Source organism: Tiliqua scincoides, chromosome 10 (assembly GCF_035046505.1).
Source record: "Tiliqua scincoides isolate rTilSci1 chromosome 10, rTilSci1.hap2, whole genome shotgun sequence".
Lineage (NCBI taxonomy): Eukaryota > Metazoa > Chordata > Lepidosauria > Squamata > Scincidae > Tiliqua > Tiliqua scincoides.
Genome location: NC_089830.1, coordinates 17,769,619 through 17,787,908, shown reverse-complemented (window position 1 = coordinate 17,787,908; position 18,290 = coordinate 17,769,619). Strand labels below are relative to the sequence as shown.

Below are 18,290 nucleotides of genomic sequence, written 5' to 3'. Positions count from 1 at the left end.
CCCCTAAAGGAAGTATCTTTAGGGGACTGGACAAGTTTCTGGAGGAAAAATCCATTACGGGGTACAAGCCATGATGTGTATGCGCAACCTCCTGATTTTAGAAATGGGTTGTGTCAGAATGCCAGATGCAAGGGAGGGCACCAGGATGCAGGTCTCTTATTATCTGGTGTGCTCCTTGGGGCATTTGGTGGGCTGCTGTGAGATACAGGAAGCTGGTCTAGATGGGCCTCTGCCTGAAATCTACATGGCTGCAGTAGCACTGCCCTGACCCTGCCCAAGGAAGGGCCGTGGCTCAGTGCTAGGGCACAGACTTTGCAAATGTAACGTACCAGGTTCGATCCTCAATGTTTCCGCCTAGAAAAGGCCTCTGTTGCTGAGCCTCATTGAATTGCATCAACAATTAGAAAACACCCCACAGATCCCAACCACCTGGCTGTATTCTAGATCCAGCTCCCTGCCAATGCTGTTGCCGTCCAATTTCCTTCCCCCATCTCCATTTCAAAAGGCAGAGAGGGAGAGGAAGGGAGGGAAGAAGTGGGGAAGGAGTCGCTCTAGAGCAGTGATTTTCAACCAGTGCGTCGAGGCACATTGGTGCGCCATGAATGATGGTGTGCCTTGATAATGTTAGCATCTTGTCTGTGTGCCGTGAGATGAAAAAGGTTGAAAAAGGCTACTCTAGAACATCAGTCTCCTCTCCCCACTTCCTCCCTCTGTTCTTTTTTCAGACGGAGGAGAAAGAGAAGCAGGGAACTCAAGGAGGACATGATCCAGGGATCTCTTCTACCCCTTCATCAACTCCATTCCTTCACTCATCTTACAGTTTCGCTTACGTTGACTGTTTTTATTCTACATGCTCAGTCACAAATGATCCAGGGAGTAGCATAGTCAGAGGTGGGGTGTGGTAAGTACTGAAGACGCTGCAATGTTCCTTGTGAGCAGTGTGCATTGCCATCGCTAGTCAGAATGATGCCAATGGCAAGTGAGAGGGGCCACTTACGCAGCACATTGCGGCGCCTGCAGTACTTACCAGGTCGCCACCCCGCCCTCTGGCTACACCGCTGGGTCTAGGCTTTGAGCGCAAGTGGTGCTGTGCTCATCTTTCTCCCTGGGTAAGGTTAGATGAGGCACTTAAAACAGTGCCAGTTATCTCTTCTCCCTACCCCAAAATGGACATGTCACGGCATCCTAGGGCATGTTGGCTGGGCAGGAAATGGTGTGTTCTGTGACCACTTTCTCTGCAAAGACTGATCTCTCTCCTATCCCAGATCAGTGGCATTGCTAGGGGTATGTGGGGGGTGTAGCCTGCACTGGGTGATGTGCACAGGGGTGTGTATGTGTGACATTATTACTGATCAAAATTTTTTAAACCCTGATATATTTGAAAAATACCATCGTGTTATATATCAATCAATGCATGATTTCATGCGGAATGCAATGAAACAAACCTTGTTGAAATGTCTCTATTCTATAAAAAGTTATAGCCAAAAAACCAGTGGGGCGAGGCAATGGTATGTCACCACATCCACTGCCCAGGGCATTGCCCCACCCACTGCACGGGAGGAGATTCATCCTAGGGGTGATGCACTGGCCTCCTGCACTGGGTGAAGCAAACCCTGGTGACACCACTGTCCCAGATAAGTCCCAATTCATTGCTTGTCTGTGAGTCGCAGGGATGTTGCCTCGTCCACCAGCTATGCTTCCGGACCATGAATATTTTAGCATGGCCATGCTGCGGCGTCTGCCAGTCCGCTGGCTTTCCTAGCGGCTGCCAGGTTAGGAGGTTAGAGAATGAGCTGCGGGGGCTGATCTTTCAGCATCAGTGACTGAAGCTATTCATTTTCCGTTTAGATTATTCAGAGGTTGCAAAAAAAAAAAAAAAAAAAATCACGGCTAAGGTGTAATAAGTTCTACAGGAAGCTATTTTGTACTGGGGTTTGAACCCTCCACTCTCCGGTCTTCTGCATTTCCTCTTTGCGGCATTTACAGCAGCTCCTTCCCATGTTTCCACTTTGTTTTCAAAAAGCATCAAAAGGCCATCCAAGATCAGCCTGGGCCACGAGGGGCCGATTGACTCCAGGCTTTTCTGCATCCCAAACAAGTAATGAGGTTGTTGCTCTCAATGTTTTTTTTCCCCAGGCTCAGCAGTGGCGGAATGAAAACTACGAGCGGCCCATCGACCTGGAGGGCTCTGGAGATGATGACTCCTTTGAAGACGAAGAAATGGATGAAATGGAGGAGCTCTACTCAGGCTCCGGCTCTGGATGTGAGTATCTGACCTGGGCCCTAAAAGAGAAGCGATTGGCTTGCCAGGTTTAAGGTGGTTGAACATCCATCTCTACAGCTTGCCAGGTTTAAGGTGGTTGAACATCCATCTCTACAGCTTGCCAGGTATAAAGTGGTTGAACATCCATCTCTGCAGCTTGCCAGGTTTAAGGTGGTTGAACATCCATCTCTGCAGCTTGCTAGGTTTAAGGTGGTTGAACATCCATCTCTACAGCTTGCCAGGTATAAGGTGGTTGAACATCCATCTCTGCAGCTTGCCAGGTATAAGGTGGTTGAACATCCATCTCTACAGCTTGCTAGGTTTAAGGTGGTTGAACATCCATTTCTACAGCTTGCTAGGTTTAAGGTGGTTGAACATCCATCTCTACAGCTTGCCAGGTTTAAGGTGGTTGAACATCCATCTCTACAGCTTGCTAGGTATAAGGTGGTTGAACATCCATCTCTGCAGCTTGCCAGGTTTAAGGTGGTTGAACATCTGCCCTCTACAGCTTTGTAGGTGGTCTGATTTTGAAAACTGTGGGATGTGTGTGTGTGTGTGTGTGTGTGACTTTTAGGGTCCTTCCTATCTCCAAGCAAAATTTTTTCAGTTCTGGTAAAATCGGTGGAACTGTTTGGGGGTACGGGGGACCATTGTTACAAAAAACGATTGCAGTGATAAAGTCTGCATCAGGGTTGTCAAATATAAGGCCCGTGGGATGAATTCAGCCCCCCAAAGCAGTTTATCTGGCCCCTGTTATAGTTGGGCTTTCCCAGCGTGATAATTCCCAGCGTGATAATTGGGCTATCTCATATCTTGAAACTATGAGCAATTTGTACATTTTCTCTTGAAGCCAATGGGTTTCTATGCGAGAACAAAGTGCTTATTTATGGCCATCATCTACTTAATGATGTCACTTTCAGCTTCCTGGTGTCACTTCTGGCCCTCAGCAGGCAGCACAAATGCTAGCTTCAGCCCTCTGTATGAAGTGAATTTGACACCACTGATCTACACGAAAAGGGATACTATTGGAAACTGTACTGGGAATTTACAGAAGTGGAGATCATGTGTTTTGGTCTGCATGGATGGTGGTACCAGCTGTTACTAAAATGGGAGGACATTCATTGGGATGGACTTTTATGGCATCTCATTTTATTGCATCTAAACAGGATGCTGGGATGGCACCTGGCTGAGATGCCTTTTGAAAAGGGGCTGGACGGATTCATGGAGGAAAATTCCATCACAGGTTACAAGCCATGATGACTGTATGCAACCCCTGGGGTTTGACAGGTAGCCTAGCTCTGAATGCCCAGTGCAAGGAAGTGGCAACAAGATATATGTATCTTGTTGCCTTTTGGGGCATCTGGTGGGCCACTGTGAGATATAAAAAGTTGGACTAGATGGGCCCTTGGCCTGATCCAGCAGGGCTGTTCTTATGTTATTATGAGAGGTGCTTTTAAAAAAGGAAAATCAAAATGGGAAAGGGACCTTGAAGATTTAGGGTGCAATCTTATCCATACTTTCCTGGGAGTAAGCCCCATTGTACACAATAGGATGTACTTCTGAGTAGACATGCCTAGGAGTGTGTCCTTAATTTCACAAATTCCATGGTCTTATCACCATCTTCTTCTTTAGACTTTGTATGGCAGCCGATTGGTGTTCATTCTGCAGACGTGGCCAAACCACTGAAGTCTGAGTTTTTGGATTTCTTCTTAAACTGATCGTTGACAATTGCACCTTAGCCAAATTGTCTTGTTGCGATGGTGATCACAAAGAGAGGCACCCAGGATCGGTCTCTTACACAGTTTGTGGTATTGTGCAAATAATAATGCTTAGAGTTCACACAGTACCTTTTTATGCAATGCAAAGCACTTTGCGTGAATTATTTTGACGTAGTCTTTGCAAGAACCCTGTTGGGTGTGTAATATTATCCCCATATTCCAGATGGGGAAGACTGAGGCTGAGAGGGAGTGGCTAGCCAAAGGCCACTGAATGAGTTTATGGCAGAGGGGGGAGATTTGAACCCGGGAAGCCCTAGTTCCTCTTAGGTTAGAATCTTAAGCAAATCTGTTAGCTCTTTCCATCCCCCCCCCAATTTCCTTGCAGAGGTGTTTGAAGCGGAAGAAGGGAAGACCAGTACAAAGTAACCCCCCCCCTTCGCCCACATGCAATGGCCCTGATCTGGTTCAGGGCTGAGATCTGAGGATGAGAGGGAGGGGCTAGCCTAAGGCCATTGAGTGACTTTATGGCAGAGGGAAGATTTGAACCAGGGAAGCCTTGGTTCTTCTTAGGCTACCGTCCTAAGTAAAACTGTTAGCTCTCCCCATCTCCCCAAATTTCCTTGCAGTGTTGGTATTTGCAGCCAGGGAAGGGAAGAACAGTGCAAGGGGAAGGGGTTGACTCACCCCCTCCCCTCATGCTGTGATTGATTGATTGATTGATTGAGACCTTTATTGGCATAAATCCTCATGCTGTGGTCCTGAACTGGATCGGAGACCCTGAGACTGCTTTTTGTTTAGGAATCAACATTGCCAGCATATATATTAAATACACCTCTTAATAATGCCTTGAGCATAATGGGCAGTGTAGCCCTTTGTGTCTGCCCCTTTGTGGAGAAAAGGTGGAAGAACCACCACACCTATGTTTTTCCCAGGCTTTTGATGGGACATACGAGGAATTCTTCTTTTTAAAGCTGCACCCTATTGTGGTGTTTTGTGTCAATGCTTGCTCTTGGTTTGTTGACTCCATGTCTGTCTCTGAAACTTGCGTTCGTTTATTATTCGGACAATCGGATCTGCACGGTTTTGAAGACTGATTAGCAGAACACCTGGGTAGATGCTTTTAAGGAAACAAAATAACTAGGCTCCCCCACTGCTCTGCCAGTCACAGCGTTTCTTCCGTGGAGGTAGGAGAAAGCTATTTTCGCACACGCCTCAGTCCTTCCGGCCCTGATTGAACGCGCCGGAGTACCGTTAATGTACGACTCTATCCTCACGCTTCTTTCAGCCCTTGCTAGGAGGAGGACTCATGGGGCATGACTGTGCAAGCAACGGGGGAGTGCTGCTGGCAGAGCACGAGGGAGATGGAAATCTGTAGCTCAGGGACTAGAGCACGTTCTTTCTATTCAAAGAATTGAGATCCAGTCTCTGGCGAGAGCTGGAAAAGACCCCCTGCCTGATCCAGAGCTGCTGCTAAGGGGAAATAGCACCCAAGGTCCTACTCAATATAAGGCAACTTTGTAAGTGTTCACAGCAAGAGCCACAGAAAATTGTCTGGCAGGTGGTGCAGCCTGGGTTGTACCCATATTGCAGTGGTTCCCAAACTTACCTGACTCCCCCACAGCCTCTTCTTCCCGGGTGCCGCCATCTTGGATCTGGCAAAATCTCGCAGGATCCAAGATGATGGCACAAAAATCTCACAAGGTTTGGTGAGATCCAAGATGACGGTGCCCAAATCTCACAAGTAGGATTTGGTCACCACCATCTTGGATCGCATCAAATTCCGTGAGATTCAAGATGGTGGCACTTGGGGGGAACAGGTAGGAGAGGCGACCGGGGACGTCCCTTGGCGGCCCTGTGACTGTGCCACGACACACACTTTGGGAACCCCTGCCATATTGTATCTGTCTTTTGGGGTCCACAATGGCTGATTTGGCTTACTAGCCCGCACTCTTGCTTGTGGTCGCCCCCAGAACCTTCTGCTCTGTTGAGTCCTCTGGCATGCTTAGAAAGCTTGAGAGAGAAGCAGAGCTTCTTGCCCTAAGCACAGGTGTGTGAAGAAAGGTTGGAGTTCTTTGGAAGGGTTCCTACTGCTTTTTCCCTTTCCCAAAATGGGCATGGAAGTGGCTCCTGGGGAGAGGATCTGTGGGCGTTGAGTGGCCTCCCTCTCAGAGACTGGAGAGCTGGTGAGTGGGTTTGTGAATGGTTGCTCACAGCAGACATTTTGGCAAAGAGGAAATTGACTCAAGCGTTTAACCCCTGCCCTTCCCCAAGTGCCCAGTTGGAGGGCCTCAGTCGGAGGGCTTCAGGGGCCCAGTTGGAGGGCCTCAGCGGACCACCTTGATGTGGCCTCCAGAGAGCCAGGCACGGCCCCCAGCTGAGTGATTATGGTGCCACCTCTCCCCCCTCCATAGATTTTAATTATGCACGGATTATGGTATTTGCTGTATCTGAAATTGATCCCCCGCGAATACCAAGGGCCCACTGTGTAGAACAGTGTTTCTCATACTCTGGGTTCGGGCCCACTAGGTGGGTCGCGAGCCAATTTCAGGTGGGTCCCCATTCATTTCAATATTTTATTTTCAACACATTAGACTTGATGCTACTCTGGTATGTGACTGCATTTTGGGGAAACGTTACAGACCTGTACTTTTAACCAGCTACTATGTATGTTCTTTTAACAGTGATAGTCAATGGGACTTACTCCTGGGTAAGTGTGGGTTGGATTGCAGCCTAGGATTGTTAAAAACTTTCCTGCCTGATGTTGTAACTTCTGGTCATGACGTCACTTCTGGTGGGTCCTGACAGATTCTCATTCTAAAAAGTGGGTCCCGGTGCTAAATGTGTGAGAACCACTGGTGTAGAAAAACAGTGAAAAGTCAATTGTGGGTCATGTTGCGTGACTCAGATCATCTTACGAATTGCCTTTTGCTGACCACCTTGTTTCTGCTTGCCTTATTTCTGATCACTTTCCCCAGTACAACCACCTTGAGCATTGTCCCATTTTCCCCTCTTGCAGATTTTGAACAGGATTCTGGAATCAAGACAATGGTACAGCTCACCACAGACACACCCATCCTCCTTGCCACTACCCCGGCTGTGTTGCCCGTCACATCGGTGCAGCCGGTGGCAACCCCCTTCCCACCCTTTCCCGCAGAGGAAACCACCTACGATTCAGCAACCAGGGGCCTCTACAGCTCCAGAGTGACTGAAGTGCCGGTGGTCACCATCCGGAAAGTGGTTGGCATCACAGCCAGCACGACGCTCCGTGACACCACTGCCGCCACCACCACCACCACCGCCGCCGCCGCCGCCGCTACTACGGCCTCCACTACAGCTGCCACTGCCAAGCCGACAACTGCCCAGAGAGTCCTTCCTCCCTTCATCACCGTTGCTGCCACAACCCAGTCGATTGTACTCGAGACGCCAACCGCAGCCACGGAAGTCGCCAGGACGGAAGTGACTCCTCTGGCCACCACCAGCCTGATGAAGGTCAGAGCTATGCCAAAGCCACGTACGTCACAAGGTCCCGACCTCCGCGAGAGAAGCACCGCACTGCCACCATCCGCAAGGACCACTGCACCTATGGAAGCAGCCCAGGTACGGAGACTTACAAACATATTCACTTATTTACTTAAATACCGCTTTTCAGGTACTCAAAGCGGTGTACAACATAGGAAGAAAACTTATAGAAAATAAAGGATTAAAAAGCATCTGAAGCATTAAAAAGATTTATGGGGTGCACTGATCTGTCTACTTAGAGCAGGGGTGCCCAAACCCCGGCCCGGGGGCCACTTGCGGCCCTCGGGGGCTCCCAGTCCAGCCCGCGAGGAGCACCCAGTCTCCAATGAACCTCTGGCCCTCCAGAGACTTGCTGGAGCCCTTGCTGGCCTGACGCAACTGCTCTCAATGTGAGGACGACTGTTCGACCTCTCACCTAAGCTATGGGATGAAGGCTCCCTCCACTACTTGCTGTTTCATGTCTGTGATGCAGCAGTGGCAGTGAAGGAAAGGCTGGCCTCATGCAAGGCCTTTTATAGGCCTTAAGCTACTGCAGTACCTTCATTCATTCATATGAATTCATTCTTTCATTCATTCATATGTTCCATCTCAAATATATTCACTTATGTAAATTTATTCAAATTTAAATGTAAATTAATTCTTTTTTCCCCCGGCCCCCGACACAGTGTCAGAGAGATGATGTGATCCTCCTGCCAAAATGTTTGGACACCCCTGACTTAGAGGAGCACATGGTCCTATTCTTCTGTGAGTGAGAGCTGCTTCCGCTCTTTGTCATTTCATAGAATCATAGATTTGGAAGGTGCCTAATAGGTCATCTAGTCCAACCCCCTGCCTTAGGCAGGAAATCCTCTTAGAGTATCTCCAACAGGTGCTTGTTGAGCCTCTCCTTAAATATTTCTAGCAAGGGAGAGTCTGCCACCTCTCTCGGCAATCTGTTCCACTGCTGAACGTCCCTGACGGTCAGGAATTTTTTCCTGAGGTCTAATTGAAATCTCCTCCCTTGCAGTTTGTACCCACTGGTTTTAGTTCTGCTTTCAGAGGCAGTTGACAAGAAATTATTCTCTTCTTCCATAGGACAGCCCTTTAGGTATTTGAAGACAGCTATCATATCCCCTCCCAGCCTTCTCTTCTCCAGGCTGAACATGCCCAGTTCACAGAGAATCAGCTCTGTACCCAACACTGCTTTCCTTTCTCTTTTGCCATTCCACCGTATTCTTTTCCATTTCCATTCCATGCTTCAGGCAGGCATTTGTTGTTTTGTTTAATTTGTTGTTATGTTTAATACATTTTTTCCAGGCATCCAGCATGTTCATGCCATTAAATTTCACACAATTCAGGATTTTAAAATCTACTTATTCCTTCTTCTGAACAAGAAACAAGGAAAGAAGCAGTTTGTTGACTATCCCAAGTGCTAGCCATTCAACACTCTGCACCGTAACCTGGAAAGGGAGAATGGGAGGTGGTTTTGTTAAGCGTTGGCCAGTTGGCGCTGTGCACGGCCAGCTTTTGCCAGAAGCAGGAAGAGTGCTTCAAAGAGCATGATTCTTTGAAGATGGTCACACGTTTGGCCAAAAAGGGACAAGTGTATGGCCAAAAAGGGACAGCAGGCTCACAGCTTGAGCTGTGCGTATCCAGTCACACCCATTTTTGACCATTTCCATCACAATGCTGACTTTTACACCAGTCTTGCAGTCTCTGTGAAGGATGGCTCTCATTGTTTCACGTCAGTCTGATCTGGAAATGGTTGGCAACCTTCAGTCTCGAAAGACTATGGTATAAGCCTACAGCACCCAGTATTCCCAGGCGGTCTCTCATCCAAGTACTAACCAGGCTTGACCCTGCTTAGCTTCCAAGATCAGACAAGATCAGGCATGTGCAGGGTAACAGTTGCTGGAAATAATGAATGGGCAAAATATTGCCAACTTGGCAAATATTGGCAAAATATTGCCAACTTGGGCAGCAACATGAGAGAGTCGTATTTCAAAGAGGAGACATTCAGGTTTGGTGTCAAGAGCTGTTTGGGGGGGGGGGGAAGAAAAGAAAATTGCTTTAGTTCTGGAAAATTGAGTACAGTTTTCATCACCCAAATCAGTGCAAATAACTAGGAGCAAACAGCATTTGTGAAACATCTTCTGCTTGGAAATGCTTGCCAACTTTTTATCCTAACCGTTCTTCCTGCTTCTACGTATTATGGACCCAGGCCGCCTTTTTGTATCTTGGCGATGCTTCTCCCTTGTCCCCTCGAAAAGGTGCCTTCCTGTCCCCAGTTAAATCGGCCAACTGCACAGCTGCACAGCTTGGCTGGTTTGGTGATGAGCAAATGCTGTTCTCTGTTGTGTAGAAAACCACACCTGTGTGTTGGAATGGGCCCTTAAGAATCATGGGCTAGAGAGATGCCACTATTGGATGGAATTCCGTCGGCTGCATATGTCGTTGATATTTCTCCTTTATTAGAAACTGGTTGCAGCGTTTGTTCGAGCTGAAATGAACTCAGAACTCACCCTCATGCTACAGGTCATGTTACCTGCTGATTTGGGATCCGCAGGTTTGACCAACTGCTGGTCCTGGTTGACCTGTACTTCTTGGGGGAGGTGGTCTGAGGCTCCCATAAGGCCTTAGAAGCACACTTCCAGTTTTTCCCAAAACCAGAAATGTGCTTCAGAAACCTCCCCCTGTCTCAGACCACCTCCCAGGTGCAGATGCCAACCCCCACCTGCGGATTTCATTATCCACAATTTTCAGCATCTGCAAGGGTTCCACAAAAGGAACCCTCGTGGACGCCGAGGTTGGACGGTACTTTGCTCCAGTACAAGCGCAGCTTTTGGCCTCCTTTCTGAAGAGGCAGGCTTCTTAAATCTCCTTTTTTCCAGGCATGATTAGCCATTGAAACATTAATTTGACACCTCTTTTTTTTCCCCGTTTAAAAGCCATCTGTTTTGCCTTGCTTTTCGAAAAACAACATTTCTTGAGAGTAGGACAAGAGTAGGAAGGGCCAGCCAAACAGCACTCTAGGCAGCTAACTGGGTAGGCCAGAGGGAGGTGGCTTTGCGCTTATCGCAAGGCCCAGCCAATCAACACTCTGCACATTGGGGTCCTGCTGCAGACACGGAGGACTGAGCACACCTATGTTGTGAACTTTGTACGCCTTTTTCCAAAAAGGGGTGAGTGACACACACACACACACACACACACACACACACACAGTGTATACCGGTGTTCATGATTGTCACCTTTCACTGGCATACATGTGTGAGTGTACACAATTTCATGCATGTGTGAGTGTACACAAACACAGGTGCGTGTGCACAGATATCTTTGCTGTATGCTGTGATTATTTTTTACCACTTCTCCCATCCATTCATTGCATCAGCATTACCCTGAGACTGAGATACGGCTTGGCTCATAGCTGATGCTAGGAAGGTGAACCTCTACAGGAGCTGTTCACAGTGTGTTGACGTCCAATAATAGCTGTTGCTATTTTCACTGCTTCCATCCCATGGGGACCCTTTTGTTTAATGTGTAACAAGAAGTAGCTAGCAAAATTCCACTCTTTCTTTGCAACATCCTGTATTTTGGCTTCCCCCCCCCCAGGCCTGACTGTAGCTGATCTCCTTGGTAAACTGTGAGCTGCTGCTGGACTTCCCAGTGCTGATAGAGGCACCTCCCCTCTGTTCCCAAATGAGCTCACAGGCTACCACTTTTCACTTCTGGAGACCTGCCTTCCTCCTGATTGTAAGGCATACTTCAGGGCTGGGTATATGTTGAAGAACACACAGTCTTTGCCTCCCCCTCCTGGCCATCGACCTTCAATGCACTGTAGAAGTGCAGTTTGGCACAATCTCGAACAACTTTACCCCCCTGCACGCACAATAAAGAAGCCAGACTTCAGCTTGGATGAAAATGAGCCACTTTATTAACTTTTAAACTGCAGCAGGGCAATAAACTATAAACATCAGACATGCGGGGCTATATGGGGGAAACAGTCCTAGCCGTCTGCCTCCCCCTGCGATCTCATTGGGCATACCGCCTGGCTTGAGGCCCAACGTTGGCAATTGCCAGCTCAGGTCTTTCAACGCCACCCCCAAAGGGGGCAAGGCAGCCGGACTTCAGATCCAGTAGGAAGTCCCTCACCAGCCTGACAGTCCAGGCAAGGGGTTCGCCTGCCTGCCTCCTGGAGCCGGTTAGGCATCATGGGAGCGGTTCAGACTCACCCCTCACCTTGCTGCCTTGGATGGACACCGAGCCAAATACCGGCCCCACATGTATCCTGCCACAGGGGAGGACAGCCTAGCTGGGTGGTACCATCTTCACTCATCCTGAAAGCCATGCGATGGTCAGGGCTGGCATTTAGCTGTCCACCATGTTTAAAAGCTGTTAATTCACTCTCTGAGCCTGAAGCATTTGCTCTTAGGGCGCAATCCTAACTTTGAGTTTGGCCAGCCCAAGTCCCTTGGGCTGGCCTGGGAGGGTCGCAAATGTGCTGAAAAGCATGTTTGCACCTCCATGGGAGGAAGCCAGGCTCCTGCGCTGGCTTCCCTTCCGCCACTTGTGTCGGCCCACCTGCACTGACACAAGCAGAAAAGGTAGGTGTGCGGGGGAGGGGGGAGGGAGATGTTCCTGGGTGGGGGGAAGGAGGGCGATGGGCGGGCACACGGGGAGCCAGAGGCGGGGCTGGGATCCGCCAGTTATGCCGGATCCCAACCCCCGTCCCTGGAGAGAACAGAGCAGCTTCAAGCCTCTTGCGCCATCTCAGAAGGTGGCGCAAGTCCAAGGAGACCCATTGGGGCCAGCAGCCCTTACCCAGGGGTAAGGGGAAAAGTTTCCCCTTGCTTCTGGCTAAGCCACTGCTGGCCACAATCCTGCACTGCATACAGCGCAAGCCTCCTCGCTTGCCTGTTCCAGCGCAAGTTAGGATTGCACCCTTAGTGTCTTTTAAAATTAAATGTTGTTTCATTGAGATAAGTTGGCATCAAACGCATTCGACTTGGGTCCAGGTTTGACTTTTGATGGTGCCTGCCCCATCAGTGATGAATGATAATTGATTATCATTGATAATCAGTGATCATTGATTGTCATACTCAGGGATGTCAAAGAGTGGAGAGAGAGAGAACAGCTCCTCGGGGGAAAGGAGCTTTCATCCTCTTCCCCCAGGTAAGGAAAATAGCCCCACAATGGGGCTACTAGATTCTGCGGCAGCCCTTGGACTGGCTCAGAATCAATAGTCTCTGTGTTGGGCCGCAGGGCCCACCGTGGAGGCTCTGGATTCGGTGGAGCTGACCTCCACCAGCTCCACCCCCCTCCCACCCCACTCCCTTCCCCAGCACGCCCCCTCCTTGCCCCCTCCCCGCACCTCCCCCTGACCCAGGACACCTCCTCCCCACCTCTCGCAATGCTCCCAGCTATCTCTCCGCTGCCCTACGGTTTGGGCAACCACTGAGCAGTGGAGCACTGGCTTTCCACCATCGCTAGCCCAGGGCTGGGCTAGCGCTGAAGGCTCACAAACGTGCTTTATGGCACGTTTGCAACAGTACACGCTGGTGATGAGCCAATGGCACTGTTTAGGATTGGGCTGTAACTCAGCTATTTCATTCTCATGGTACACTGACCTTTATGGTCTTTTTTTTTTTTATCATCTTCATCTCTCGTGATGTCACTTTTGGCTCCCAGGAGACTCATCCAGGTTCTGCAGCTGTTTCTAGAGCAACTGTTTGTAGTAATAAATTGTCTGTGCCTCCACGGGCACCACAAAACCCAGACAGGTTTTTCAGCGATTTTCAGTGCTGTGCTCCAACCTTCTGCAGCACACCTGTGGACCTTTTGTGGCACACCAGTTGCCCCAAACAGCCCACCTATTGAAAATTTCTGGTCTAACTGAAAGATGCTTTCACTGAATGTTGCAGTGATTTGTCTGATCTCATCACTCCCCCCCCGCCCCCCACAAATATAGCCCTGGGCTTCCTCTGCCCTTTAATTACACTTAGTGGCAAAGGATAACAGGATTGCTCCCATGTAATTAGGGAGCTGTGCGATATTCTGGGATGATCCCTGCCACTCCAAGAGAGGCAAAAGCCTTGAGGCCTTGCAGAATGACGGAGGACTCTGGGGACCAATTGGGTTGCCAAAAGGATCATGGGATATGAAGGAGGGAAGGCAAGAGCAAAGGAGAATATGCCTTTCTATTGAACAGTGCTTCCTTACCCCAGTTCGTAGGTCCATCAGTGCTCAAATAATAGGGGAAAACAGAGGGAGGCCCTTAATGAACTCCGTAAGATGTACCCCTGACTTCTCTCCACACTTTTAGTCAATGTATGCCCTCCTGTAGCTTCCTAAAAATGTTGTCTGAGCAGAACCATCTGAAAAGGTAAGGGAGCCAGGGGGCCCCTGGAAAATGTGAGCAGATCCTTCGGAAAATGTTTCACCGGCAGTGCCTGAGCAATCCTGCTGTGGGAGAAGTCTTGGAGCCTTGGAACACTTGGATTGTGACCTATTTCCTCACAATCCCCAAAGGATTGATTTATGGGCTGTGCAAGTCCTGCTAATCCCGATTTCTGGAGCCTCAGAAATTCAGAAGCAGGGCAAGATCACCGCCTCTGTTACATATAAACTTGCAGGAACTGTTTCAGTCTGGTGTGCCCTCAGCAGGTTGATAGCTAGAAGCTAACCTCAAAGGGAGGGCAGATGTTGTCCAGAGGAGATGAGCCTTTCCGGTCTCCTAACTCAGATTCCATTCTGGTCACATTGAGGGGAGAGAACTGGGGCAGATGGGGAAGAGAAACATTGATCAGGGCAGGAGGTCTGGTCTAGAGGGTAGAGTCTCCGTTTGCCTGAAGATAACATCCGCAGGTCGCCAGTTCAAGGCCACTGGCACCATGAATGTTGAGACCTTGAAGCAGCTGACAAACCGAGCCGAGTTATTCCACCTGCTCTATGATGTGAGCGAATAAGCGTCTTGGCTGCCCTCCTTGTGAGAGATGGAGGAGCTGCTTGTCAGCTTGCGTGGGAGGAAATCGGAGGCCAGAATGTGATACCAGATCAAAAAGATCCATCTGAAATGTTGTGGTTCTTGAAAGATAGAACCTTTCCACAATTGTAAAAATCCCTACGGGGATTTAGAACAGCCTTTGTAAACCGCCTTGAATAAAGTCTGAGGGGACTTTCCTTCCTCTCACCTCTCCTTCTCATGTGCTCTCTGGCAGACCGAATCTCCGGATGTGACCCTTTCAACGGCAATGAACAATGAACTGGAAGTTCCCGTCAGTGGGGACTTTGAGATCCGCGAGGAGGAGGTGGCAGCTCGGACGGAGCTCAGCAATGAAGTCGTCGCCCTGGTGACTTCAGCGGCCGGGCCGGGGCTACGGAAGAATGCGGAGCCAGGGCTCATAGACAATACGATAGACTCTGGCAACTCGGCCGCACAGCTTCCCCAGAAGAACATCCTGGAGAGAAAAGAAGTCCTCATAGGTAAGGAGTATGCAAGGGATGTAGGTAGAGAAACTTTGGCTTATCCCTTAGCTTGCCTTTCTTCCCTAATGGATCTTGAGGCAACATATCTTGGATTTCTTGGTCATCTCCCATTCAAACATATAATTATATTGCTTTAAAAGCATACTAGGTGGGTTATATTGGTGGTATAGTGTCAGCAGGTACAGCCACAATCATTACCCATGCACCGTCCCCCCATTAAATAATAAATAAAAATAAAATGATTTTTTGCAGTTTTTTTAAAAACAAAAATTAGGCGTGCAGAAAGTGGCGTTATGTGTTTTTATTTCGTTGTCACCCTTTTCTCCCATCTCTGCTTATCCCCCCTTTTGCTCTCTGTCCACAGCGGTGATCGTGGGTGGGGTCGTCGGGGCCCTCTTTGCCGCCTTCCTGGTGATGCTGTTGATCTACCGGATGAAAAAGAAAGACGAGGGGAGCTACACTCTAGAGGAGCCAAAGCAGGCGAGCGTCACGTATCAAAAACCGGACAAGCAGGAGGAATTCTATGCATAGACACAGAACCTCGAGTGCCTCGCCGTCTCTTTCCGTCTCTATGCCGTCCTTTTTAAAAAAGAAAAGAAAAGAAAAATCTCTCTCTCTTTTATTCACCCTGCCTCTTTCTGTCTTTCTAATCGAGTCTGTGAAATTTTAACAAGGATAGAAGAAACTGACACTTTTTAAAAAAAAAATCATGTGTTTTTAAAAGGAAAAAAAAGATATTTAACAAAGGAGTTAGGACTTGGTCCAGTGCAGAACGCATTTCAAGGAACCGATGGTGCATGGAGCAAACAGGTAGCAATTTCAGTACCCTCCGGATGTCTCCTTGCTTGAGTGCTGGAATTGGTGACTTTGCCAAGAGAGATCCAGATGACCTCCCTGAGAACTAGAAACTTGACTTTTTTTTTTTTTTTAACAAGGTGACTGCTTGGTTTCTGATGCTTTGTGATACTCTTCAAGACAGGGGTCTGGCTGCATTGACTTCCAGCGCAAGGAGATGCCATATCTGCTGTGGACTCTATGAAGGTCCTGATCCAGTTTGCCCCAATCAATCCATCATGCTGGAGCAGAGCTGTTGGCTTGCTTTCCTAGAGAGGTCATATGGGTCTGCAGAGGGCATCTTTTCCCATTGTGCATAGCTTCATTTCCAACTGCTCTTTGCTCCATCTTCTTACAGCTCACTTCCTGCACAGGGATCCTCTGAGACTTGCAGAGATTTTTGCTTCAACCCCACAGCCCAGATCCGTTCTGCTGGGTTTCATTGTGAGGCCTAAAGACTCTAATTTACACAGTATTTGCAAGCTTAGGCAGAGGAGTGAGCAACACTGTTCGAGGGCGTTATTTTTTGCAGGGATGTGCACATTTTAAACGGCAAACTCCCTTCACGATCCCGAAGGGATATCTAATAATTTACACGTCGCTTATTGTAATTTACTTCCTGCACAGGGGGAAGGTGGGACCCAAGCACAGAAATAGGAGCCCAGAATGAACTTTGGCAAACAGTTTGTTCTTTGTGGTGCTGTAAATAAATCAAAGTGGGTAAAACGGTGATAACGGATGAGTGTAGGTGATGGGGAAGCCTGCATCTCCAAAGCAGTCACTTCGTAGATTTGCATCAGGCTGGGAGGAAGTGATTTTGGTACCCACATCTGTTCTGGATATGGAGTGTTCATGGTTTGATTGGTGACCAGGAAGTGAGGGCGAGGTTCAGATCCACAGGAAGGCATATGATACAGTCCCAAATGGATTGTATGCAATAAAAGTGAAATGAAGCAAGCCTAAATGCTAACCGTGATATATGAAGGAAGTCAAACCAAGGTTACTGATACAGCAAGTTTGTGTGTGTGTGTGTGTGGGAGGGAATTCAACTTGTAATGCGTAGTATGTTTTTAATTATAGGGCTACAACTGTGATATATACAGATATCCCTTGCTTTCTGACGATTCATTTTTTGACGATCCATTCTTTCAGCACATTTCAATTATACCATTCATTCAACGCGTGCTTCACTCTTTCAACCTCTCTCTGCTGTTCTAAAGGCTAAAATTGCCTTTTCCCATGTTGGTTTGCACATGACACGGTGCTTAAAACTGTTTTGGGGTGTGTTTGTGTGTAAGAGAGAGAGAGAGAGAGCGTGTGCCAACTTTAGCTCCAGGTCTATGCCCATTACCAAAGGCGTTAGTGAGAGTCCATTTGCAGAAATCTTTATGTGACAGCAGGAATTTGCAATGTCCAAAAAGGCATTTGCAATTTGCTAGCTAAGAAAATATTGGAAGCAACATTTGTAGACTAAAAAAAAAGACTGGGTTCCACTTTTCAACCATTTTTGCTTCTGCCCACTGCTCCACTCCTTGACCTATCAAATCTGTGGGGGATGCCTGTATACATTTTGGAGCATGTTTGCATTGGGGCTCCGCCTTCCCTCCGCAGCGCTGTGTTCCGTCTCACGTCTGCAATCTGGGTGTGTATAAATGTTTGCAAGCTTGTAACAGAACATTTGTGCAATGGGGAGGGGGGACGACAGAGCCTTCTACCACCTCCCCACCCATTCTTCAAGCATTTGGAGCTCCTTCTGAACCTGTGAAGAGGATGTTTTGATGCTCTAAAGATATTGCCCGGTGCTAAGTCAAGTATCGTCAACTATACATTGTATGCATGCCTTGACTGGAGCCAGTGGTGTCACTAGGGGAGTGCAAGGCATGTAGGCAGCATCAGGTGATGTCCATGGGGGACTGACACCACTACTGGCCAAAATTTTTAAAATCTTGGTATTTTCAAGTAATACTCTCATGTTATATATCCATTGATGCGTCTTTGCATGCAGAAAGCAATGAAACAAACTGTGTTGGAATATTTCTATTCTATCAAAAGTTATAGCCAAAAAAAAACCCAGTGGGGGGCTGGGCAATGGTACATCACCATGCCCACCACCTGGGGCATTTCCCCGCTCACTGCACGGGAGAAGGTCCATCATAGGGAGGACATGCTTGCCTCTTGTGCTGTGTGATGTAAACCCTAGTGACACCACTGGCTGGAGCTCAGTGTTTGGGCCACATCGAAAGGTCTATAAATGCTTCAGAGTTGAATGGCTTGGGTGATTGTGAGCTTGCCTCACGCAGTACAGGCAGACACACACACAGAAGCATATATAGCAATTTCCTGATTTTCTAACTTCACACTCCTATGCAAGTTTGCTCAAAGTAAGTCCAGGGAGGCTTATTTTCCAGTAAGCATGCAGCGGATGGCATCCTAAATACCGAACATGGCAAAGCCATTGAGAGAAGAAAGAAAGCAGAATGGACTTGTAGCAA

The 18,290-nt window shown here is 48.3% G+C and overlaps 1 protein-coding gene across 1 annotated transcript in view; it reads left to right on the top strand.

Moving 5' to 3' along the window:
- SDC3 (syndecan 3) overlaps positions 1–16,980 on the top strand; it is a 108,001-nt gene extending 91,021 nt beyond the window's left edge. The window contains exons 2-5 of the mRNA XM_066639031.1: positions 2,137–2,263; positions 6,998–7,578; positions 14,697–14,961; positions 15,329–16,980. Of these exons, the coding sequence (XP_066495128.1) occupies positions 2,137–2,263; positions 6,998–7,578; positions 14,697–14,961; positions 15,329–15,495 (1,140 nt within the window). The 3' untranslated portion in view covers positions 15,496–16,980. The remainder of the gene's footprint in view (positions 1–2,136; positions 2,264–6,997; positions 7,579–14,696; positions 14,962–15,328) is intronic.
- The last annotated feature ends 1,310 nt before the right edge of the window (positions 16,981–18,290 follow it).